Source organism: Pseudoliparis swirei, chromosome 16 (assembly GCF_029220125.1).
Source record: "Pseudoliparis swirei isolate HS2019 ecotype Mariana Trench chromosome 16, NWPU_hadal_v1, whole genome shotgun sequence".
Lineage (NCBI taxonomy): Eukaryota > Metazoa > Chordata > Actinopteri > Perciformes > Liparidae > Pseudoliparis > Pseudoliparis swirei.
The window spans coordinates 15,818,316-15,842,976 of NC_079403.1; the positions used below are offsets into that span (position 1 = coordinate 15,818,316).

At 43.9% G+C, this 24,661-nt stretch overlaps 1 protein-coding gene and 1 pseudogene across 2 annotated transcripts; one reads left to right on the forward strand and one right to left on the reverse strand.

Moving 5' to 3' along the window:
- Window positions 1-1,312: 1,312 nt before the first annotated feature.
- LOC130206661 (cyclic nucleotide-gated cation channel beta-3-like) lies at window positions 1,313-11,427 on the forward strand (annotated as a pseudogene).
- An 86-nt stretch (window positions 11,428-11,513) lies between these two features.
- Window positions 11,514-23,916, reverse strand: nsmaf (neutral sphingomyelinase (N-SMase) activation associated factor). Of its 2 annotated transcripts, XM_056433746.1 has the most exons (31): window positions 23,815-23,916; window positions 22,635-22,721; window positions 21,771-21,849; window positions 21,469-21,530; window positions 21,152-21,188; window positions 20,915-20,965; window positions 20,050-20,121; window positions 19,823-19,870; window positions 19,569-19,621; window positions 19,300-19,429; window positions 19,138-19,209; window positions 18,946-19,054; window positions 18,462-18,638; window positions 18,222-18,301; window positions 18,009-18,099; window positions 17,402-17,465; window positions 17,170-17,221; window positions 16,654-16,774; window positions 16,347-16,478; window positions 16,225-16,267; window positions 15,975-16,141; window positions 15,388-15,499; window positions 14,905-14,963; window positions 14,290-14,357; window positions 14,136-14,203; window positions 13,930-14,053; window positions 13,633-13,713; window positions 13,325-13,475; window positions 13,004-13,106; window positions 12,764-12,873; window positions 11,514-12,579 (listed from the first exon to the last, which is right to left on the reverse strand). In XM_056433746.1, exons 1-31 carry the CDS (start codon window positions 23,850-23,852, stop codon window positions 12,485-12,487), a joined length of 2,736 nt encoding a protein of 911 aa, XP_056289721.1. In that variant the 5' UTR covers window positions 23,853-23,916; the 3' UTR covers window positions 11,514-12,484. The 2 variants fall into 2 exon arrangements, with proteins under 2 accessions (XP_056289721.1, XP_056289723.1); XM_056433748.1 differs by lacking the exons at window positions 18,462-18,638; window positions 18,946-19,054; window positions 19,138-19,209; ... (8 more) ...; window positions 22,635-22,721; window positions 23,815-23,916 and having other exon boundaries at window positions 17,170-17,216.
- Window positions 23,917-24,661: the final 745 nt, after the last annotated feature.

Genomic DNA, 24,661 nt, shown 5'->3' on the forward strand with positions numbered 1-24,661 from the left:
CCTGTTTGCTCTCTGACGGCATTACGAAGTTTTGCTACACTACCTAAGCCCCCCGGATGAGCTGGATCGTAATAAATCGTCTGTAGTGTCCTATCCATGATAAAGGATTGTTAGAAATGATCACAGCAGTATCTGTAACAAACTGTTTTATTGCACCCACCCGCACATAAACACCACATCATCGTATTTTGTCGATAGTGATAAACACATGTTTGATACCATAAGAAGAAACAATAGCATACTCAACGGTTATAGGGTGGCCGATGTACAGACTTTAGCCACCTATCACATAGTTTCTCAAGCCTGAGGGCCCAATTGTACCCTGGGGGCTCATACTCAGCTGGCATAGGGTCCTCGATGTTTTCAAGCACTGTGGTCACATTATCAACGGTAAGCAGATTATGACATATCATGGCTGCAGCTCCGTGGATCTGATCAGCCTTTGTTTCAATACCATAGAGTGACACATACATTTGCACTGTTGGTATGAAATCGTCGGTCCACAATGTATACATCAAATCCTCATAGTGCTCAGTGTAGAAATCTTCTGGTATAGGCCATAGGCAGGGATGGTGGATCTGACTGGGATGAGCAGTATAACATCCGTAACATTTTTTTCTCCTTGTAGTATTGTATGGCGGTAGACAGCAGACGTAGAACACCTGTTTTAACACATTCTGTGAAACACGGGTGTTCTTTTTTAGGGGAGTCGGGAGGACCTATGATGTCAAGCCCTTGGGTATTCGTTGCAACGGTCTCCCACGTGTCCTGATGATGCTGTAAGGACATAGCATGCCCTGCCATAAAATATGCAACAGGGTCAACAGTGCAGGTGACCTTGGCGTCCGTATTGTCAGTATGGGTATAAGGGGGGTTCTTCACTTGATCGGCCCATGAATGGTTGGCATCTGTGTTTTCAGCGTCTGAAAATAAAAAACATTTGTGTCAATTATGCATCAAATTTTAAACACATTAACATATAAAAACATACACATGTTGAAACCTACCTTGATTTCCCCCGTTTAGAAGACATGGGCTTGTCGACTTTATCAGATCCGTGGCCGCATGATAGCAGACACCCCAATTTGCATACCAATTGGCGCATCATCGTAGACAAGACGTTTTCTAAGAGTGCCGTAAGTCTCATAGACTGTCTGCCCTGATCGCTTTGTCAACCTGGCTGAACAGACCCTGCATGGCCTGCCAATCACACCATTGAACAAAGAATGTGGTCTGAAACCATTTATCATACTCGATACTATTGAACTGGTGGGTTGTCTGACCATAACCCGTCACCCCTCTACACACCAACATGTGTTCACGGTTCATACAACTGCTAACAAATAGAAACCCTAGCGGTGATCGGGGGAGGTGTCCTGTATCTATATGGTATATTTGAGCACCTGTTTCACTATACCAGTGGGCTGTGGTCATACTATCAGACGGGTTACCCGGCTCAAATGACTCTCCGATTACTGTACGACACTGTCTCCAGTCACTAACAGACAATAACATGCTCTTCACGTAGCCCTGGGATCTGGTACGCCCCATATGTTTACTCATTAGCCCTACAGTACCGTTAGAATAGGTAACCTTGTAAACATACCCATAGACCCCTAGGTGCTCAGCATCTACGCAGGGACCATCAACAGAGGTACGCCGCCCCGGTATGACTGTATCCACATCTGTATACACGGCTGCAGCGACACCTGCTGGCTTATCTATATTATTAGAACTACAGGACCCCAACGTACCTATAGAACCAGCAGGGTTGTCTTTATCGTTGTTGATGGTGTTGTCGTTGTCGATGTCAGACATAATGACTGTATGTAGATAGCTCAAAAATAAAAACAAACAATAAAATAAAAAAAAGATAGCTCAAAAATAAAAGAGATAGATCAAAAATAAAAAAGAAGAAAAATAATCCTGGCAGATATCCAACACACTCCCACAAACAGCAGCAGCAGCAGGAGAGTTAGCAGTTAGCAATAGCAGTAACAATAGTAATAGGAGCCAACTACGAAGTACACGCCAGTGACCAGACTGTTGGAGACTGACCCCTTGCCCCAAAAACCCTCTCTATATATACGCCTATCGGTATAAGCCCACCCTCCCCTTATTCATAAGTAGTATGCACCCAATAACATCGTTCCCTACTCCTCCGGACATACCTTTTTATCCCACCAAACACGCCCCCATACCTTAGCTTCCCACCCCTACCTATTCATAAGCAGAATGTGCTCATTAGCATCACTATAGTGCGCAAAGCCCCGCTCGTGCATGTATGTACAGTCGTGCATGTACTGAGGGGGGCGGGACCCCACTTTCATTTCAGCACATTGATAAACAGTATGTATTATTAAAGACACAGGGAAGGGTTTTATAAATGTTTAAATGGTACAAACAAGAGCTCCTATCTATAGGGAATTATTTTATTTTATAGATTTTTAATTTGTGATAATATTTTTATATTTTAAATAATATATTTTAATTTTTTCATAAAAAATATGCATAATAGGGACATATATATGCGTGCATGAGAGTGCATGTGAGGTGGCGCGCGTGCACGTACGTATACACGCATACATGTCCCTATACTACTACTGACCCTCCTGTTAAAACCCCTTAAAACCTGCCCGTCAATCTTCGCTCTGGCTTTGCACAACAAAGGTTCAATAGCCAGAGCGTACAGCAGCCCTGAGAGAGAGCAGCCCTGTCTCACCCCTCTACGCACTCCAAAGGGGGCGCTAAGACCCCCATTGATCTTCAGCATACTCTCAATGTCCTGATACAACACCGTGATCATGGCTATGAGACCTGGGCTGAGGCCAAAAGCCTCCAGAGTCTTCCAGAGGTACTGGTGCTCAACCCGGTCAAAAGCCTTTTCCTGGTCTAGCGAAATGAGACCAGCTTTAATGCCCAAAGGACCAGAGATGTCCAAAAAGTCACGAATTAAGGACACGTTGTCCAGTATGCTCCTACCAGGCACACAATAGGTCTGATCCCTGTGGATCACCTGACCCACCACCTCTCTCAGCCGGTTGGCCAGTGCCTTGGACAGGATTTTGTAGTCGGAGCAGAGCAGGGACACCGGACGCCAGTTCTTCATCTCCTGCAGGTCTCCTTTTTTCGGGAGCAAAGTTATCACCGCCCTCCTACAGCTGAGCGGCAGCTTCATGTCTTTAAAACTTTCTTTAAAAACCAGTAAAAGATCTTCACCCATCACACTCCAGAACTCTTTGTAGAGCTCTACCGGGATCCCATCAATTCCTGGGGCCTTGCCTCCCTCCATGCCCTGCAGTGCTGCGTCCAGCTCAGCTGCCACTAGAGGACCCTCCAGGCCGGCATTTATCTCTTCCGGGACCTTTGGTAGGCCTCCACAGAAATCCTGGAACAGCTCATCATTATCAGTGTACTCATCGGAGTGGAGCTCAGAGTAGAAACTCACCGCTCTCTTCCGGATGCCGTTCGCATCTCTGATCTCTTGCCTCGACTCGGAGCGTATGGCATGGATGACTGCTCTTCCAGTTCTTCTTCTCCAGTCCAAAGAAGAACTTGGATGGTGCGTCCATCAGAGCTGCATCCATGAAGCGGGACCTGACCAGCGCCCCCTGAGCTTTAGTGCCCAGCAGTAAGAGCAGACTTTTTAGATTTGAGATCTTTAATATGATCTCCATTTCCAGTGGACTCAGCTAACTTCTGCATCTCCACAACCTCAGTCTCTAGATCTCTCATAGACCTGGTGATGTCCTGCGTGACATTGAGAGTATACTGTTGACAGAGCTGCTTTATCTCCACCTTCCCCCAGTCCCACCACTGCTTTAAAGAGTTAAAAGCATGTTTTTCGTTCCTAAAACCGTTCCATAAAAACCTCTTTAAAATGTGCGTCTTCCAAAAGGGACGTGTTAAAATGCCAGTAGGCACTTCTCGGCTTCACGTTGGGGATAAAAAAGTTACACAAGACCAGAGCGTGGTCTGTGAACCCAACAGGTACGATGCTGCACTTTTTAAAAATATTAAAATGGTGCTTAAAACAGTAAAGCCGGGCCAGGGAGATCAGGTTCCCTCTGGAGTGGGCCCACGTGTACTGCCTCTCGGCCCGGTTCGACCTCCTCCATACGTCAACCAGTCCGTGCTCCACCACCAGCTGCCTCATGGCTCTCTGTGAAGGCCCATGAGGCTCCCGGTGGTTCCTGTCCAAAGACTCATTTTCTGTGCAATTAAAATCACCACCCAGAAATAAAAACTCCTCCACCCCGTTTAAAACAGTCAGAAAACCCACTCGCTCAGGCCCGGTGACAGGAGCGTACACATTAATAAAAATTAAGTAAAAATGCTCGCACTTGGCCCTCACCACCAGCAGCCTGCCGTCCACCACGTGCTCCACCTCCAGGGTCTGTGGGGCGAACCTACTTGAGAACAGGATCCCCACCCCTCCACTGGTGGTGCTCTTGTGGCTCAGGACCCCCCCCCACTGTTTTCTCCACTCGGCCTCATTGGTACAGTCACTGTGGGTCTCTTGTAGAAACACTACATCTGCGTTTTTCATTGACATTAATTGGTGGAGCAGGGACCTCTTCACGGGGTCTCCGGCTCCATTCATATTTAACGTGCATATGTTAATGAGACTCATCATCATATGGACTAAAAACGGCAGCCTAAACATCTGAGCTCCTCCCCCCTCCTCCCCAGGAGGGTTCTCTTCCTTCAGCCTGGGGACCAGCCTCCTGAGCTCCTAATAACGCTGGAGAACTTGGCACGAAAACACAAGACAATCTGGCAGAGGACAAGTGGAAGTGAGGGAACTTAAGTAGACATGGACTAATTAGGGAATGGGCAACAGGTGAGATGGGCATGAAGACCAGGTGAAGGTAATGAGGGACTAACGAGGGAGTGATCAGAGGCAGGTGAAGGGAGTTGGACTGACGACATGGGAAGCAGGATCTGGAATGACATGATAGTTAGTGAGACAGGATGAAAACAACTAATACTAAAAGGAAGGTGTGGAGCTAAACTGTTACAGAAACAAAAACAACATTTTTGGGCTGTGTCTTTTTTCTCTCAAGACACATTTGTCTGCACGCTGGTACCAGTTTAGTTTATTTACAGGAAGAAAAGCCCCCTGAAAGGAAAGAGGACAAAGAGCAGCCAAAGAAAGAAGAAGGGAAGACAGGGGAGGACACAAAAGAAGAGGAGAAGAAAGAGGAAGTGAAGAAAGAAGAAGAGCCAAAACCAGGTGAGAGGTCTAGTGCTCTGAGCTGATCAGTGTCACTGGGTCTGTCTGCGTAGAGATGAACACAGATGATGTTTTATGTATTTAGAAAAAACCACACTGTGAAAATCCTGAAATGTGGACTTAAACTGGACTGATCATTTTAAAATGGCATTGTGCCCCAAAGCTGAAGTAGCTCTCTGTAATTCTTCCTCGTCTCCAACTTTGTCAAATCATGTCACTGACGGTGCAGGAGGAACAGATGTGTGCAGATGCTGAGACTCAGAACAGAAGAAAGTGCAGTCGTGTTACCGCCCTGTCGCCCTCAGGCCAGGAGTTTGACCTTTTAAGTGGACAAGTTGAGGGTTTCTTCCTTTTTGTTTTGTCCTGGACGCGATCTCCTTTTGACATTGCTGCTGTGTTTTTCCGTCCTCAGGACCTTCCCCAACTCCTGCTGCTCCTCCTGCTGCTCCTGCCGCTGCTCCTGTCAACCCAGATGGAGCTGAAGGGTAAGGATACATCCTATCTTGTGTAGTGCGAGTAGGGAAAGGCTCCAGTCCCTTGTGACCCTGCACAGATTGAGCCGGTACGCGAGGTGGATGGATATGTAACGCTTTCAAAAGGACCCTAATTTAATTCAGATTATTTTGAAACACACATTTTTCGAGAACCTTTTGCTTCTTTTTTTCCAAATGTAAGCTATCAATACCAGTAATGTGTCTATTGTCTTTAATAAGCTACTCTACTCATGTACATGACATGTTAGTGCAGATGTTACTTGTTAAATTGACAGACTCTGGCTTTTTATTTCAGGTGTGTTGTCTCGAGTGAGATTAGACACAAGACGAACATTTAACATTAGTTTATTTTAGTACAAATGGGGACTGAGAATAGCTTGACCCGAGAGCTTGAGCTTTGTCCAGTTCAGGAGTAAATCAGCTCAACACGGTCAACAATTAGCATAATGTGGGATTTCTTTTTTTTGTGCGTGACTTTGTAGCATTCAGTATTTACATAATTTCCAAACTTAAGACATAACTGTTACACCTAATATCTGCCATTTAAAACCAAAACATGTTGAATGTAATCTTCAAATATACATTGACCGCGTTGCAGGATCCACAGTGTGACTCTCAGCCCGGGCTCCAAAAGCAGGAAAGGAGATTAAGAGTTTAGTGGTATTTGTGACCCGACTTTATTCTATTGGAGAATGAAACATAGCTGAAGGAGATTAGAGACATTTTATTAATATAACATATTTATAAAATAATGTTTTTTCTCTGAGGTTCAGATGAATACGGAAACACGTTATGTATATATATATAAATAGGATATTATGATATATAACTAATATAGGGTGTGCATCTCTCTGGTCTTTCTTCCATCTCATTAGATGAATAGTGACAATAACAACATATATATATTACCAAACTGTCCCACTTAACTGAGGATACTTTAACTTTTTTACCACATACAATTCTTCTCAAATTCAGCCCCCTCACGCCTCCTCCTCTCTGGTAATCCGTTGGTCACCCTTCGGTTTACTTTGCTCCCTGTTTGCAGTGAAGAGGCCCCTCCTCCTCCTCCACCTGTTGTCTACTACCGGGAAATAGATGATATACTCAGAAGTATAATCAATAAGTTAAGAGAGCAGACAGCGATTCTCAAGGAGAAATCCATAGACCCGTATGCCACTTCGCCAGAAATCACCCCGCCCGTCAGCGAGTATGGACAAAAGCAACCGGCACACGGACCCGGCCAAAGCGCCACCTAACTCGGCCTCACTCTCTTTGTCTCAGCACCTATTCTAAGGAAGGAGGACTACCTCCGGGTGAAGGAAGAGGAGCGAATAGCAAAAGAAGAAGTGGATAAAAAGAAGGCGGAAGAGGCAGCGGAGAAGAAGATAAAGGATGAGGAAAAAAGGCTGGAGGCGGAGAAGAAAGCAGAGGAGGAGAGGCTGGAGGAGGAGGCCAAGAAGAAAGCAAAGTTCTTCACAAACATCATCAGCTCCTTCTTCGACTTCCTGTTGCATCCAATCGAGAGCAAGATGGATACCGTACTGGGACGGACTCTGGATCCCTTAGGTCTGAACGGTGCACACAGCCCAGATGAAATAAACATAAACACACACAAAATAAAAGAGTGGACTTCTGTTTCTCTCCAGACCGTCGGTCCATCGCCTGGTTGTCCCTGGTCGCGTTGGCATTCCAGCTTTAGGAGTGAGCCCGCTGCAGCCTCAGAAGGACACGATGTCGGTCACTTGGATTCATATCGTGTCTTTGAACCACTGGAGGAACCGAGACAGCTGTGGATGAAGTGATTGAGCTCCACCTCAACCAGCTGCCAGGGTTGAATGCTATTATAGTGCATCTGTATTAACAATCTAATCATGTCATATAATCATACATTAGTTAATTACTTTAACAGTAATACATTACATTTGAAATGAAAGACATTTACTGGTATTTTCACAATGTTGTACCACTTTTATTTATGTATATTTATTTTCTATTTACATTTATTTAACCAGGAAATGCCTCAGAGATAAAAAATCTCCTTTACAAGAGTTTCCTGGCCAAGACAGCATCAGCAGCACGTCACACAAAGTTTCAGACAATACAACAATATATATAAAAAAAGAAAGGTAATTTTTTAGATCACAGAATAAAACTCAAACTAAGACTCAAGTCATCATAACCCAGTTCACACAGGGGCACATACTGTACCTCCATCAAAGAAAACATTTACAACCAGACGAACCAAAGTAAACGACCGCATTACCTCCTTCCTCTTTGTATTGCTTTCTTTTTAGAATATCTTCAGCATCCTCCCCTTTGACCTTTTCTGCCTGCACTTTGAATTCTCCACCATTGACCGAGTCAACCGCTTTATCCGGGTAGGCAGACGACTCATCCTTTTAAAATTGGAGTTGTTGCGTTGGCTGCCAGCAACAAATGATGCTCGTTGACAGTTTCAGAGTTTCTTAACCATTTACTTTTCAGTTGCTTGTCATTTCGTCTTTGTAAATAAACAGTGTGGATATTTCCAGACACTCCTGTTCACACTCTGAATTCTCAGTCATCCATCTGTATTTTTTCTGTGCCCTATCTTCTGCTTTATTCACAGCCATGTGTACATGCTGCCACGTGTTTAGTTGATGACGATACTTGCACACGGACCAGTTCAGTTCCTTCTAATTCCTTCATATCGCTGTCTAACGCAGAGTGATTCGCACCACAGGTTACCTGCTCTACGCCCTGCATCTCAACAGCTGTGCATACCTCGTGGCCTCCGTGCACCACGTGGGTTTACGATGGAGAGGGCACGGCGTACGTACTTTGACTTCATCCCGTTTGACGTTTGTGTTTAGACGTTGTTGCTGAAACCCCTGCGAGCCGATGGCTCTGTGTGCCTCTGTCCGTGGTGCTGAACAGGACTCTCGTAAATCCCTCCCTCTCTACTCTGCTGGTGGCAGCTGAAAGCATGTCTGTTCAGAACAAGCCATCGCTTTTTGCAACTACTCGACTTTTTTTTAACTATAATGTTATTTTTCGTCTCATTTTTACATTAGTGGTTTGGATATTACCGGAATTAGGTTTTTTTTTTTTTCTTTACTTTTCACAACATACAATACTATAACTTTCTTGTCCAGTGGCTGGACGGATGAGAAGCGAGAGCTGGATTTGACGGCTGAGAGAGAGAGGACTGGTTGGTAGAAGATTAAAAATACAGAACGACAGGCGGAGATCTGAGCACGAGGGAACAGAGGATGACTCAGACCAAAAATAAACAAAGGAACTCTCCCAAAAGTACTTAACTTTGGCCCAAAATTTTACAGGAGACCATATGAGACAAGAGGGCAAAGAAACGCAAGTTAAAGATACGGCAGAGACATTACACTGTATGACTTCTATACATACTAATTGTTTTACTATGGCCTTTTACAATACTGACTTTTTAAAATAACTTTTCAGTTGTGGCATCCCTCGACCGACACGTGACGGTTTGGGGGAAGCAAACCACCACGAGGCTTTCATTTGTTATACAAATGAAGTTCTGATGTTCTCCGTCCCTCCACAGGTACCTGCGTTGTTACTTCTTTGCAGTCCGCAGTCTCATCAACATCGGTGGCCTTCCAGAGCCTGTGACCACCTTTGAGATAACGTTTCAGATGGCCAACATTGGTGTCTTTGTGTTCTCTAGTTTGATTGGACAGGTAGGTTGGAGGAGGGTTTTTAAAAAAGAATGCATCTTCATAACTTTGCTATCATACATCCTACCGAAGGCTCATCTTCACAATGTATATTGAAATTAAACCCGCTGCCTGTCCACCCGTCTCTTTCCCTCAGATGAGAGACGTCATAGGAGCAGCAACAGCCGGTAAAACATATTTTAGGGCATCTATGGATGGCTGCGTTGACTACATGAATACCTCCGGGATTCCCAAAAATATCCAGACCAGAGTCCGGACCTGGTACAACTACACCTGGGCGGCTCAGGGCATGCTGGGTGAGTCCAAGAGATGTTTAAGTCACAAATGTATGAAAACCATAGAACAGAATATCAAAACATGTCAACAAAATGTCAAGAACTTGCTCTGGACATCTTTCCGTATGTCGAGGTATCCTTGTCCTCTCCAGACGAGTCCGAGCTGCTGGACAAGATGCCCCTGGTGATGAGAACCGCCATCGCTGTGGACATCAACCTGACCACCTTCCAGAAGATCGCCCTGTTCCAGGTGAGTCAGCAGTCACCACGTCCTCCTATGGTGAGAGACAATTAAACCGAGTTTTATAAAATGCGATGCACACGTCCATCTGAACACGGCACTGAATACCCGCTCAGGGCTGTGACCAGCAGATGCTGCTGGACATGTTGCTGAGGCTCAAGTCTATCGTGTATCTCCCTGGAGACGTTGTTGTGAAGAAGGTGAGCGTGCATGCGTGAGAACGATACATCTTAGTTATCGCCATGAAGCAAATACAAGGTTTCAATATCCGAATGGAACGCTGACCTCGGCGTTCATGTTCTGCTCGTCCCTCGGCAGGGCGACATCGGTAAAGAGATGAACGTCATCAAGAGTGGAGCGGTGCAGGTGGTGGGAGGACCGGACAACAGCATCGTGTTCGTCACACTGAAGGCCGGCTGCGTGTTCGGAGAAATCAGGTCGCTCTGCGTTTCGCGATTCGACAACGACAACTAGAAAAAACAAGCTGAACGAAATGCAACACAACACATATTTATGCTTCATTTCCATCATCTTATCGTCCACTAAGTGACTTGATGACACTGAATGGCGTGGTTATGATGAGTACTGTACAAGGAGAATATATTAGCTCCAGTTAAATCTGGTGCCGTTTAATATAAACTGTAGTATAGTATACGATACAGAGATGGCTGCAGCATTGGAGTTATATTGTACACAAAACATCAGTGCCCACATTTCCCCAGAGACCAATTATATTTTAAATGGACATTCTGAATAGCTTTCATTCATTGTTTTGCCTCCGTCCTCATCAGTTTACTACAGTCTGCCAAAGATGGAGGGAACAGGCGCAGCGCCAACGTCAAAGCCCACGGCTTCGCCAACCTGTTGGTCCCGGAGAAGAAGGACCTGTTCGACATCCTGGTCCACGACCCGGAGTCTCAGAAAGTGTTGGCCAGGAAGGGACGGTACGTTACATGTTTCATTGGGTCTCTGGCTCCATCATAACAAGTCATTCATCAGCACCAACCTCTAGAAACACATGGGCCAATCCTGGTGATTCTACATTACATCCAAACATGCCAATTGAATTCTGTAATGCCGCCCATTAAGGATTGTGTCCGTGTGATTGTTTAGGAAACTTACCAAAGCCAAAGGCCCTCCATTGGCCAAATGCAAAGAGGAGAGGCCAAAAGGTTTCACGTTCGGAGAAAAACCACAAACACCGAAGCTTATTCGACTTGTTGCCAATTTCCAAAAACTGAAGCGTCTCTCCCTCGAGGTAACGTCTCTACAGCGATGCAGCATTCTTCATACAGAGATAGTTTCATTTGTTTGCTGACAAGTCAACCCCAATGAGAATGTAAACACTGTTTAGCTTTTGTAAATGTTTACGAGCATCCATCAACATTCATGATTCAGACGCACACTGCAGCTCACTTGAGGCTCGACGACATAAAGCTCGTTTGTCCTTTGTCCGCAGAAAAATGATGGGTGGCTGAAGTGAAAGTGAAGTGCTGCTGACCTCCACCTCTTCAAATGTGTCTCGTTGTGTATGTTACACTCAGCGGCTACACAAGAAGACAGAAACGGGGACGCTGTGTAGTTTGAATTTAATATTATTCACCTTGTAAATGCAGATTCCTCATAATTTTCGTTAACCTGGCAATTAACGTTATGTTTAAAGTGTTATTTCTGTACAAAACTATTTGAAGATGTTCACGGTAAAAGCACCAGCGACTGCATTAGGATGTTTACTTTCACCAGATGAAAATTAAAAGAAAGAAAACAGTCCTGCTGTGTGGCTGAGCGATGATGTGGGGAAAGCTTATGACAGAAACGATGACTCGCTGCACTGCAAACCAGTAAAGTAAAACCAGTAAAGTAAAACCAGTAAAGTGAAACCTGAGGCCTTGCCGGGTCCAAGTGTGGTGCTGAAGATGTGCAAACATTAAAGCTCAAGAGCAGCGTGTTGAATTGTGAGTGATTGAAACATCAGCCTTCAAAAGGAAAAATAGTTTGTGGAATAAAATGATACTGGTTGCAGCCTGGAGAGGAAATAATACTAAGATCAGTGTTATTTAAATATTGATAACACCAGGCAGCCTTCATGAAGCTTTGGACAGACATTGTAAGTCCACTTTACAGACTAAAATGCACATAAAGCTTTTGAAACATAATTTTAAAAAGCAGCGTGGAACATGATGCGTATAAAATAATACATTTCAAAAAGAGAAAATCCACACATGTAGAATGAGCTGGAAACAGAAGTGGAAAAGAAGGCGTGTCCTGTGTCGCAGTTTCCAGCCGGCACCAAACTGCAATTGGACATTTTCTCTCAATGTGCAGAAAGCTATGAACTCACATGACTGTCCGCGACCGCGCGTCTGGATTTAAACGGGTTCTTAAGTCGTCACCTCCCTCCAGCTGCTCCGAGATAAAGCACTTTACAGAGGGCAACGGTTTCATGAGTCTCTGGTCAGTCGGATGGTTGGCTCAGGCAGGCTGCTCGGTGCGGAGCGGCGCACTGGGAGTCTCCAACAGAAGCGATGTGCAGAACCGCTCCTCTAACTCTGGAGCTTCCAGAGGATTATCTGTCTGTCCTCCCCGCCTGTGATCACCGTGGAGCACAGCTCACTCATCCACATGGCTGTGACAGCACCTGGGCAAAGACGTCATTTTCATAAGCACATATTTGACATCATAATAACTTAAAACTCCTCCTTTATCATATTGCAACGATCTGATGATTGAAACGAGTATTTACGGAGAAACCGGTGCAATGGTGCTCATAAAAAGCCGTTTTATTGTTGCTTAATACAACAAACACAACAGGTGAGAGGTACCTGAATGTGCAGGGATCCTTTGGGTGATGGTGTTGCTGAGCAGGTCCCACAGCAGGAGGTCACCAGACTGACCCCCGCACAGCACAGAGTTCCCGTCCCAGCAGAAACACCTGGACCCACACATGTTAAATCAACTAAAATAGCCTCTCACGTGTCAGGTCCAAATAAGATTTACAACATTCTTTCTCTTGGGTAAAACTGTCATCTGCCTTTCCCGTTGTGCAGGCGGTGTGACCTCACCTCTGCTCCTCCACAGCTTTCACAGTCGAGATGACCATCCCCGACTGGACGTCGGTCACCTTCATACAGGAGTCGGCACCGACACTCAGGACGTGTCGGCTGTCTGAGGGTGTGATAATCAGAGTTCTTACTTTAGTCATGGTTTCTAGGCGACCCTGTGTTAACTGTTAATAGTTGGCTGGCTTAATGTGGAGGTGCTAGCAATCACCAATGACTGTGTTCTATGTCCACTCCTGAAAGTCAGTCTCTAAGAATTAAGATCCAATAAACCAAACAAGAACCAACAAAAAAAGGGCCATACAGGCTCTACTTGACACGTACCAGGACTGAAGGCCACGTGGTGGATGGTTCCAGTGTGGCAGTGGACTTGCTGCAGTATGCCGGAGCTGCTGGTGTCCCAGATGGTGACGGCTCCATCTTTACAGCCAGAAACCAGCAGAGTCCCGGCTGGATTCAGACCGATGGTGTTCACCTTTGGAAGAGAGGCGATATCAGAGGGAGCAGCTCACTTCTACGTTTTCATTGCTGCTGCCACTGTTGGGTGTTCAGACGCAAATCCCAACACGTTCCAACTCCTCGGAATAAAGTAAATTAGAAATGAATGAAATGCAGATATCTTCCCCACTCACCCCAGCATCATGCTCCAACTCAGCCAGCAGCTGAAACTGGAATCTCTTGTGGTTTAAACTCTGAGCAGCGCACTGCCAGACCTGTGAAAACAACAGCATCATCAAATCTTCCCTCAGTTGAAACGCACACATAAGCAACCCAGAAAATAAACAAGTAATACATGCACCACATCCGTCTACAACAATGACGCAATGTTGTCAGCTGACTGAGATTAATATTAGCATTTAGACACACTCGCTGCCTGATGTATTCACGGCTCAGTAACAATAGCATCATTAGAGTACGTTGGCGTTTACCTTAACGGTGGAATCCCAGGACGCAGTGTACAGCCGGTCGTCAAACCAACACATTTGACTGACCGCATCATCGTGGCCCATCAATGTGTCCTGCCGCCTGCCGAATGGGACGGAGTAGAAATAACTAAGGGAAGAGGAACATGTGGGTGAGTGTGAAGTCCTGAAGATCATTATGAAAATCAGATCTACGTAATAACCATACGCACACATTGTTGTCCCAGGAAGAGCACACTGCCGTTTTACCGTCCGCCAGCATCAAACACGATGACAACGCCTGGAACGGCAAAGCGGTTTACAGTTTAGAGGGAGTTCGCCACGGCGAGAGAGACGGCGGAGTGGAAGGTAAATACAGCTGCATACCATGTTAGAGAAGGACATGCTTCTCTGGAAGTCCTTCAACTCTTTGGAAAACATTTTAAGTGTTGTATCTGGAAGGAAGAAGAGTGACGGAACATGAGGATTAAACTGATCAGAGCCGTTTGATCCACTCGGCTTGTACAACTGGAACCTCGCTGCTTCTGATGGGGGAACTCATTGAAACTGCAGGTGTTGAGCTATTCCTCTGATTCCAGTGGGAGATCCTGACATCGATGACATCACTCTGCACCATTATGGTAAGAGAAGTACCCCAGATGGCCACTAGAGGCAGAGGTTGCCGTGATGTTGAGCACATACAATCTCATCACACAATGTCACTAAAAATAAGAATGAAAAAGGCCCGACTCTAAAGAGTCTCAACACACACACAACCATGTCCTGTCTTGCTACTTGATGATGATGATGTAACATGGTTCAACATTACACACACACACAGGGTTATCGTTATGGGATCAAATCTTTCATCGTCATGGATCAGAATATCTCAGTAACACTAAACTGCAGTTCCCAAACAGAGTCAGTGTCTATTGGTAATTTGTTCATGCCTTTACAATAATCAATATTTGTCTCCCATTTTATTTCAGATATTTTCCAGACCTTGAGATGTGGAGAAAATAGCTGCTCCATCAGGAGACACGGCGATGCCCGTCACAGCCCTGCACATGCAACACCGAGACTCAGTTACATAGAAAACAGAAAAATATGCAGAAATATCCATCAGAGAAATATGGAGGGCAGGATACACTTAGGCAACAGAAAATGTTTCCCTGACTTGTAAATGTTTAGAAAACTATTTTTTTTCAGATTGGTCTACAGATGCTTTTTTCCCTCTGAACTGGAGGAAGAAGCTCGACAGCAGCCGCCCGTCCACGGCTGTTCGCCCTCTACAAAAGTCTTCAAAATACATTTTAATAAGTTACGATTCTCTTTTCTGCAGCTGCATCCTGCGTTTGCATCCAGCTTTACTTGCACTTCCTCTTTTTTAAACCAGAGCTTTCACTCCAGTTATATCTGGACCTGCGATGCAATTATATTAGTACTTTGACTTCACCGTCGCCAACTGGATGCCTCCCGACTTACTCTTTATGGATCTTGTGGCTGGAGACGAGTGTCAGATTTCCCATGTTTGTCCAGGCTAACTTCCTGCTCTCCTCGGTCAGGTCTTCGAAGGACGAGTCCTCACTCTGAGAGGCTGCAAACAAAGCACAGGGAGAACTGCAGTTAGCACATATGGAGAATGAAAAATAAATGTTTATGCGTTAGTGTTTTATGCTGCTTATGCACATCAGGGGAAATCAAACAAATCTGCAGTTACGGGCAGATATTCAATTATTTCTTTCTGTTAAAAACATTATCTCTCAGTTGACTTATAATCAGTTTGGACACACACACATTATTATTGGACACATGTTGGTTTATGAACCAAGACCCTCCAAACTGTCTCATGGATTGCATGTGAACCATTACTCTAAAAGGAGGAGTCATTGAAATACAAATGGCCTCCCAAACAGCACAAAGCGAGAGCTCCACTAACATAAAACTCCACTTAGAGGTATGAATCATCATCATCATCATCGGGCCATTGGTCATCATAGCATGATATTTGAAGTGCGGTTTCAGATGTTTCAATTCTTTATAACTGTGTGTGTGTGTGTGTGTGTGTCTACCTGGAGACAGGTCACTGATTGTGGAGTTGCTGCTCGGGCTTCGGGTTATGTTTTGAAACCGTGGCGTGATCCTCTGAGGGTGAGGGGTGGTGAACAGCTGTGTGGGCGTCTGGCCGAACTCCAGGATCTGGGTCAGCATGGCGATTCTCTGGTCCGGGTCCTCGATGCTTTTCAGAGAATGGGAAAGTTAGTTCCATGATGTAAGAACAATTATCTTTATGAATAATTAGTGAGTGGCTTTCTTTAATACCTATCGCAGTCGATGCCTCCTTCATAGGTCAGTGGGTGAAACACTGAAAGATAATGAGATGCATATGAGTCTTTGTCCAGCTTTGGAGGGTTAGATGTTGGTGACCGGCTGCAGTATTGTACCATTATGGGCTGCGAGGGCTTCACTGCCTCTCTGTTTGAAGCCAAACACCAGGTCAATCCACTCGTGAAGGTGCTCCGACACATACTGACTCTCCAGCGCCGTCCTGTGCTTTTGAAGAAAATCCCTGGTGTCTGGAGTCATGACAAACAGGACACAGTAAATATGAAGCAGCCAGAAAGGGATTGTAATGTTTAAAAACAAGAGGTAGAGGGTCAACAGTATCATGGTGTCAGGTGGAAAGCGCGGGGGCGAAGGAGGACACGGCGTCCAACAGAGTTTACATGCGATCAGATGGGAGGAAGTTACCTGAGGCCCACGGTGGAAGAACAACATCCCCCACTAAGCTTCCGTTCTGCTTCCTCCCCAGACCAAGCCTCAGTTTGTTCTCGAGGAAGCCGCAGTCATTCCCGTAAAACTCTGGAATCAACTGCCTCACAGGAAAGACAGAAGCCATGTCAACACTGAGCCCATGATTTTCCCAAGGAGAAACAGTCTAAGCAGTTTTTCACGGTACCTCAGTCAGAGCGTTTTACAAACCGATGGCGACAACAACCAAATGGAATAATTGCTTGTTTTATACTTAAACATACAGTTATGGTTGGAGTATTTTCAGCATTGACATTCTCAAACAACCTTACACTTTCGTTTTTTGCCACTAAATCTGCATCTTATCAAAACAGCCAATGGCAGTGGCAACATTTCAGAGGTTCAGAGTGACCTTTTCACAGCTGTGTCAAACATTAATGATTGAACAGAAGAAACAAACCACAACTCTCATGTGTCTGTATTGATTAGGCGCACTTCACTTCAGTCATATGTTACCTCTTTGAAGTCCGTTGCCCCCTCTAAGCAGTTTTTCCATGTATCACCTATACTGTAAAAAAAAAAAAAAGACATAAAAGCTCAAAATACTACATTTAATTAATAATCATGTATGCCACCACCTTTTAAGATGTCATTTAAATATGTATGCCTCTAGTATAGTTGCCATGCTGATTTGTGGCTGATGACTAGATTACACAGTTTATTAAATTCAAAGTAGAAAATAACGTACTTATTAAACATGCGGTCGGCGTGGTCGTAGCGGCCGGTCTGCAGACACAGCATGTGCTCTGGAGCTGCAGGGAAGACAAGAAGCATTGAAACATTATTAACTTGGTTAAAGATGGCGGCTACATATCAGACTAAAGCCCACAATACATTTCCAGTAGAAATGATCTCACTTCTTTAGTGTAATCAATCCCTAGATTGCTGTAGTTTAAACATGTTGACAACTGTAGCGACAACTGGTGCTCCAAAGAGGTGAAGATAGAAGGTTTTATTTTTGTATTAAGTGGTGTTTGCTGTTGTCTCCATGGTCTGTATTCACACTAAAACTGTTCCCGATATACTGAGGCTGCAAAAGGAATAATAATATCTATAGTGTTAAACTAAACATGTTTTTGTTGTAGTTTTTGAAGGCACATTTCAAATTTACAAAAGAAGAATTGCAGTTCGCCATGGATGTGTTAATTAACCCGATACACGCCAACAACAAACAGACGTTATTCCTACAGCTGTGGTAATGGACATAAAGGTGTATAAACACACGGCGTATATGCCGTGCGTGTGCTCCTCTTCTCACACACGATGGAGCAGGAATGATGACGTGTGCCACGTACCGACTCGGACCAGGTAGAAGAGGACGTAGCCCGGAGACGAGTAGTGACTGCCATACATGAAGCGAGGTTCAGGCATGCCTCTGTAGCGAGCCTGTAACCATGACAACTCGGTTTGCTGATACTCACAGTACAGAAACAATACTTCTATATGAAAGCCTTTTTGCCCAACAGTACATTTTGCCATCAACAACCCAGAAGCAGCAGCAGTCTCACCAGCAGCTGGTCGAGGCGCTCCTTGTTTAGTGCTCCCACCGGTCTGCTCAGGTCCCTGAATGTGGCAGCATTTGACAAATCTGGGAAATAGAAGGAGAAGTCCTGATGATTATGCTGCTGGTGCATGTTTACGCACAGTAAGTACATCTCAGAAGATGGATGGGTACGGATCGGGATCACAGCGGGCCTCCGCCATAACATGTTATGCAGATGAGTCCTGTGCGTTTGCCGTTGACTCACCCAACCGCGCGCTGGTGTAGTCATCAACGACCCAGGGGAAGACGGGGTACTGGGAGAGGTCGTTGCAGCTCCGGTCCGCCAGGTTGTTGAGGTGGAGAAGGTACTCGTAGTTGCTCAGATGGCCGCGCTGCCACTGCAGCATGTAACTCTCCGCGGTGTGCTCAGTCACATGGTTCTCTGAGCGAGGAGGCAGACACCAGCAGGGTTAGGTTGTCATGCGTTATGGGGCTTCACCAATTTGGGTTTCAAAAGGGAAACAGCAATATTTGGGATCAGTGCCAATAGCCAACACATTTAGGAACTCAAGCGTCCTCTGCAAGCCTGGTTACATCGTTGTATATTTTTCGGATGTTGGAGAGTTTTTGTGACCTATGCCAGTAACTAACATCCATAATAAGCGACCTTCAATAGTGTTGACCTTCTTGTTTTTCAGAGGCTTCAGAACTCACGGCACAGATTCCCTACAGGATTTGGGTTTTCTTACCCAGGAAAGTTGCAATGTAATAGTAGATTTCATCTCTATCAGCAGTCTTGTAAAACTTCAGGTAGATGTCAGAGCAGAAATCATTCTCAGTACAGAACACCTCAAGGCCCTGGGTGAGGAGACACGCACACAAACATGGGCATTTAAAACCACAATATGCTTAGTTTACTTGCTCTGGCTAGTTGAACTCACCAGAGGTCGGAGTCCGTGCCGTCTTTTGTAGATTCTCCTGACACTTTGGAGTTTGATTGGAATCACCTGTTCCTGAAAGGACAAAGTCATATAAACGTGATATTAGTTTCAGCTCAGCTCGAGAGCAGACCCGTCCGTGTCCACTCGGCTGTGGCGGCTCACCGGATATCCATTGAGAGGCTGGAAGTAGAGGCTTTCATCCGTTATGCAGACGTGGCCTGGATTGGACACCAGAGGCATGACCATCTCCACGGCACACTCCATGTGAGGCTTCTCAGTGACACTATGAAAGCTTTAAATCGGAATCCCACCGTTGTCTTATTCAGCAGCATATTATTACGACAACAATAACCGTATTGATCGCTGGATTTTGTTAAATTGAGGCGGAGCAGACAGTGAAATGGGAATCAAGAGTGCAGAAGTCAACATACCAGTTTTTGTCAAAAGATGACCTCGCCAGTCGAGATTGCAAATTGGCTGCAATCTAAAAATATACAAGAACTGTATGATTGAGCAGGGATGATTCTACAATAGTTGCCAACAATTAACAAAAAACATGCACGGCAGGAAGTTAGATTATGTGAAGTACAGTAAAGATGCAGAAAGGATCATTCATACTGGTCTCCCCTCATCTTTCCGGTTTTAAGGGGCCCACTACGTGCCTAAACGTGATCGATTGACTCACCATTGCCGTCTGGTCTCCAAGCTTGTCGAGACAGGACGCCCTGTGGAGCTGCAACATCAACCAGAGTCAAAATGAGCAGAGCAACGTAGCACACACCACAGCAGCACAGGCCCAACACCATGCAAGTCAAGCACAATCCAAACTTCATCAAATACTACTGGCCGAGTCCCATGACTCTTTGAAAACACCCAACCGGGAGCTGCTACCGTTTAGGAGCAGCTACGTACCTGAAGTAATGTTTGAACGACATCTTCAGTTTTACTCCAACCTTCCAGCTGAAAGGCCACTCTCTTTGACCCCTGCAAGTGATGAGATGAGCGTTTCATTTGAATCGATGAGCTTTTCAGCATTAAATGTTTCTGGATGGCTTCAACCAATTCATTACAGATCTTAATGTTGACATGATTACGCAATAGCTCAACCTGGACTGTTTATGTGGGCACGGCAACGTTAAGCACAGAAGACCCCACCGTGCACTCAAATAGGATTCCTGCTAAACAACGCATGAAAAGCCTCAGTATGACTCAGATCCACATCTCAAGTGTAACTGATTGTATTTCACACTCTATTTCAACTTAACAAGACCCTTTACCCTGCACAGGTTTTCAAACAGAGAAAATTAAGAAGAAAGAAAACACATTAGTGGACAGACTTGCTAAAACAGATTTCCATACTACAAATAAACTAGAATGGGCACTCGGTAGAGCGCATACCTTCGCATTTCACAAGATTGGGCATTGAATTATGAATATTTTGGCATTAGTTGCATGCCAATTGGATAAAAATTGACCGTGCTATGGTAAAAAGACCTTTTCATGACCTTGACCTTTGACCCGATTGATCCCAAAATCGAATCAAATGGTCCCCGGATAATAACCAATCATCCCACCGAATTTCATGCGATTCGGTTTAATACTTTTTGTGTTATGCGAATAACACGCATACAAATAAATAAATGGCGATCAAAACATAACCTTCCGCATTTTCAATGCGAAGGTAACAAACGCATGAAGAGCACCGTCAAGTCCATGCAAATAGGTTCTGGTCTATTACGATGAGAGGAGAACCCCTGTTGAGGTTTCGTTGACTCACCCTTTCATTTCTGTAAGGTGCTATGACATTACTCTCTTTGATGTAAATAACCTGGAACAGAAATGAATAACAGCTGTCATGACAAACAATGAGCATCTGGAAAAATTAAAAGATAATAATTGTGGACAATCAAATACAAATGAAACAACTAAGTATTCCCACAATAAGGACTGATGCATCTTTGAAGATTATTATGTCTACAAAATAAAAAGATATCTACATTTAATGATGACTCACCTGTCCACATGAAATAGAGATGGCAGATGGCCTCGGCCTATGGAGGAAAACACAAACGCGTTAAAAAAACCAAAAGGTCACTGGTAGAATAACCAATAAACTAAACTATCTGGGTTTGTCATCCAGAAACAAATAAGTTTGTTTTGAATATTAAGATACAGTATGCAAAATTATTTGTAGATGTACAAACTGCAACCGACAAATCCGACTCATTCTGCCTTCCTGTGTGCACGCCTTTGGGAGAAGTTACCGGACCAGTTTGACAAACTGAATAAACATCAACGTGTGGACTGAGCTGGAGATGAAGACATGCTCACTCATTGAAGGGGTTGTTCTCTCGCGACACACACTCGATCTTCTTACAGTCTCGAAGAGGAATCTGCAGGAACAGAGATCAATAATTAGACATTGTATTATTTCTTTCTAACTGCACATGTACCATTAGTTCTTATATCTTCAGATGTGTAAGATAGTATTATTGGAAGATCAATTTTTTGTATTTCCAAGATGTTTACCAATTTGTTATACCTCATTTCCTGTTTTGTTAAAATAGATATGTTATCTGGAAGCAAGAGTTTAAAAAATACATATTATACACAAATACATTTATAAAACCAACCTTTAAAATTGGCTCTGCAAGATCCTCTGGATCAAATATGACAGATCTGGAACAGACCTTGAACGAGCCTCTGACTCTTCTGGAAGGACAAATGATACTTTAAAAAACGGTAATATAGACCAATACAATAAAACCTGATTAATACATTATTATTAATATTGTGAGTAACAAGGACATGTATATAATACAAAGCAGTACTTAACAGTTTTAAAATAATAGGGAAAAGATGCTAAACATATCTTGCTTGTTAAAAAATAAGCTTACATTCCTCCTCAACATGAATGAATTCCAACTTTACCAAGTGCCATAAATGAAATTGTGTTTCGTCTGAATCTCATCAACCCGGCAGATTATAGACTAATCTAGCATGGTGACCAAAACTGTCAAATACAGTGTGCTGACTGGTAGAACTTAATTATACCAAGGACACCAAGTAAATAGGCAAAATACACTAATTATATATCACTTTCAAATTCATACCCGTCAGTGGTAAAACACAGCTTTTCATATAAATGTGTTCATTCTCCTAATGGCACACATTTCCTCCTGCTTTGATACGACAAGCCGAAATTATCGTTAGGATCTTGTGACCTTTTAGTTTGCTCAATGTTTGAGCAGCTGCTGCAAGTTTCAAAGGCCTTTGACTAAATACCAGCAACCTGCACAACCCTGATCAGCACAATAAATCTGCTTGAAGCACATCCAGCTCTGTAGTGCGTGTGGTTTTACACACGATTGAGTTGTGGCTGAGGTCACAACATGGTGATGAGGATGACGACATAAAGGAACAGGAAAGTTTAAACAAAATACAGCTGCTGACCCAAGCTGACAATTCCTACACACACACACATATATGTTGCATACCTCTCCTTTTTTGAACTGGTTGTCACATGGTATGCAGTGTGCTGTTCAAAATAATATTCCTCCAAATCCAGCAACAGGAGAGAAAATCTAGGAGAAGAAGGAAAAAAATGCAAGATTATAATCTTTTTTTAATCCTTAATTGATTGTCAGGTCTTCTGATATCAGGAGGAACACTAAACTAAAGTACAATGTCTTAAATGTCCTGATGAGGCATCACTCAGGTGATATCACTAGCTCGAGTTGCATTGTAGAATGGTATTTATGCCTTTTATGGCTGTGCTGCATCAATACTTTTGACATTTGAGATGCTGTCAAAAATGTTATTCCATCAGTAATTTGATTTACACAGCTTGAAAACATGTTGCATAATGATCAGACAAACTCTACATTTTCATTAATTCAGACTACTTTTAAATTATCTAAATAAAAAAGGAAGGGGTATTTAATGAACTGTAAACAGCGGTGTTCAACGTCAGGGCAATGCGACTCTAATGTGTCAGCTATACTGGACTTTAGGTTTGATGACGTCATTTTAAAGAAAAATTAAGGACATCCAGGCAGTTTCCCACGTGCTCCCACCGACCAAACATCCAGGACATACAGTATCTCCACTGGATACTCCAATAAAAAACACATCTGAATCTGGGCAAGTCCAAGACACCAGACGATGTAACCAGTACCAGTAGTAGATGTAGATGTCTGCAGACAGCGCTTCACTTTAGTTTATAATATATTGTTCTTCATGGCCCAGCTCTGTAAAACAGAGCAGATTCACTCAGATAAAGATCCACCACTTTAAGTAGAGGGGCCCTCGTGGTAGGCTACAAGGGAAAGACATATATAAAATAAGGCCTCGAGTGAGTTTCATTTTAATAAATAAAAGGTTTTATAAGATCGTATCGGGGAGACGTACGTCTGTGCCTCTTTGGGTGGACAGCTACAGACCTGAGTTCCTCACCGAGGACACTCACCGAGGACACTCACCGCGCCGGAGCGCATCGCACAGCTGACAGCGACCTCTCATTAGCGGAGTGGCCCAGTCGGACGTGACATTGTAATTCGACTCATTCACAACTAGCGAGGATCAGACACACCGCCGCTGCCCCTGCGGAGCTGGGGCTCAACCCCACACAGAAGGACCGAGTAATGTTGCGTTAACGACGAGATACACGGCACAGACCTTTCTTTAGTTCGTTGTTGCGTCTTTAAAAAAGCCATGACTGCAAAACCATCCTCGTACGAGCTGAACGCCGACCAGCCTCAGTCTGCTCACATCTCTGTAAACACGGAAACTTGCTTGCTGCCCACCACGTGACTCACCCTAAAACAAATGATCCGTGGACTATGGTGAGGACAGAGGGCTCACTCTGACTCTATTTCTGGATACCATGACTGCGTAACAAAATGAGGGCTGGGGAACCCTTGATCAAAACCAACATGTCATCATAGTATTTCTATTTTCATAATGATTATCTTTTAATGGTTAAGCATGTATAAATGATGCTAAAGAGGAGAGCTATTCCTTAAAGGAGAACTCGTGTGATTTAATATGGCACCTCTGTAAAGTATAAGGATGTATAAGGGTCAGATCTATAAAGAATGGTTTCAATTAATACAGCGGAGGCAGAGACAGCCTGACATTTGTTTTTATTTCGAAGAGGTTACACTTCCTGAGTTTCTCTCACTGACTTCGGGCTGCAATTAATGAGTATTAATATTATTGATTCATCTGAAAACATGTATCCTTCTGATTGATTGTTTCTTCTCTGATGTGTCAGAAAAACCGTGTCCAATATTTATAATCATTTTCCAGAATTCACGTTGTAAAATAAATGATTTTGTCCAGCCAAACAGTACAAAACCTACACTACAGGCTAAACATATAAAATATTCAGGAGAACACTTTTAATTAAAATTGTTTTCAATTATTGTGTTATTTCCTGTCTTTATATTTTAAAATGTAGTTTACTTTATGTATGTTAATGTATGACATTTACTATAGAAATATAGTTGGTAAGTATAATTTC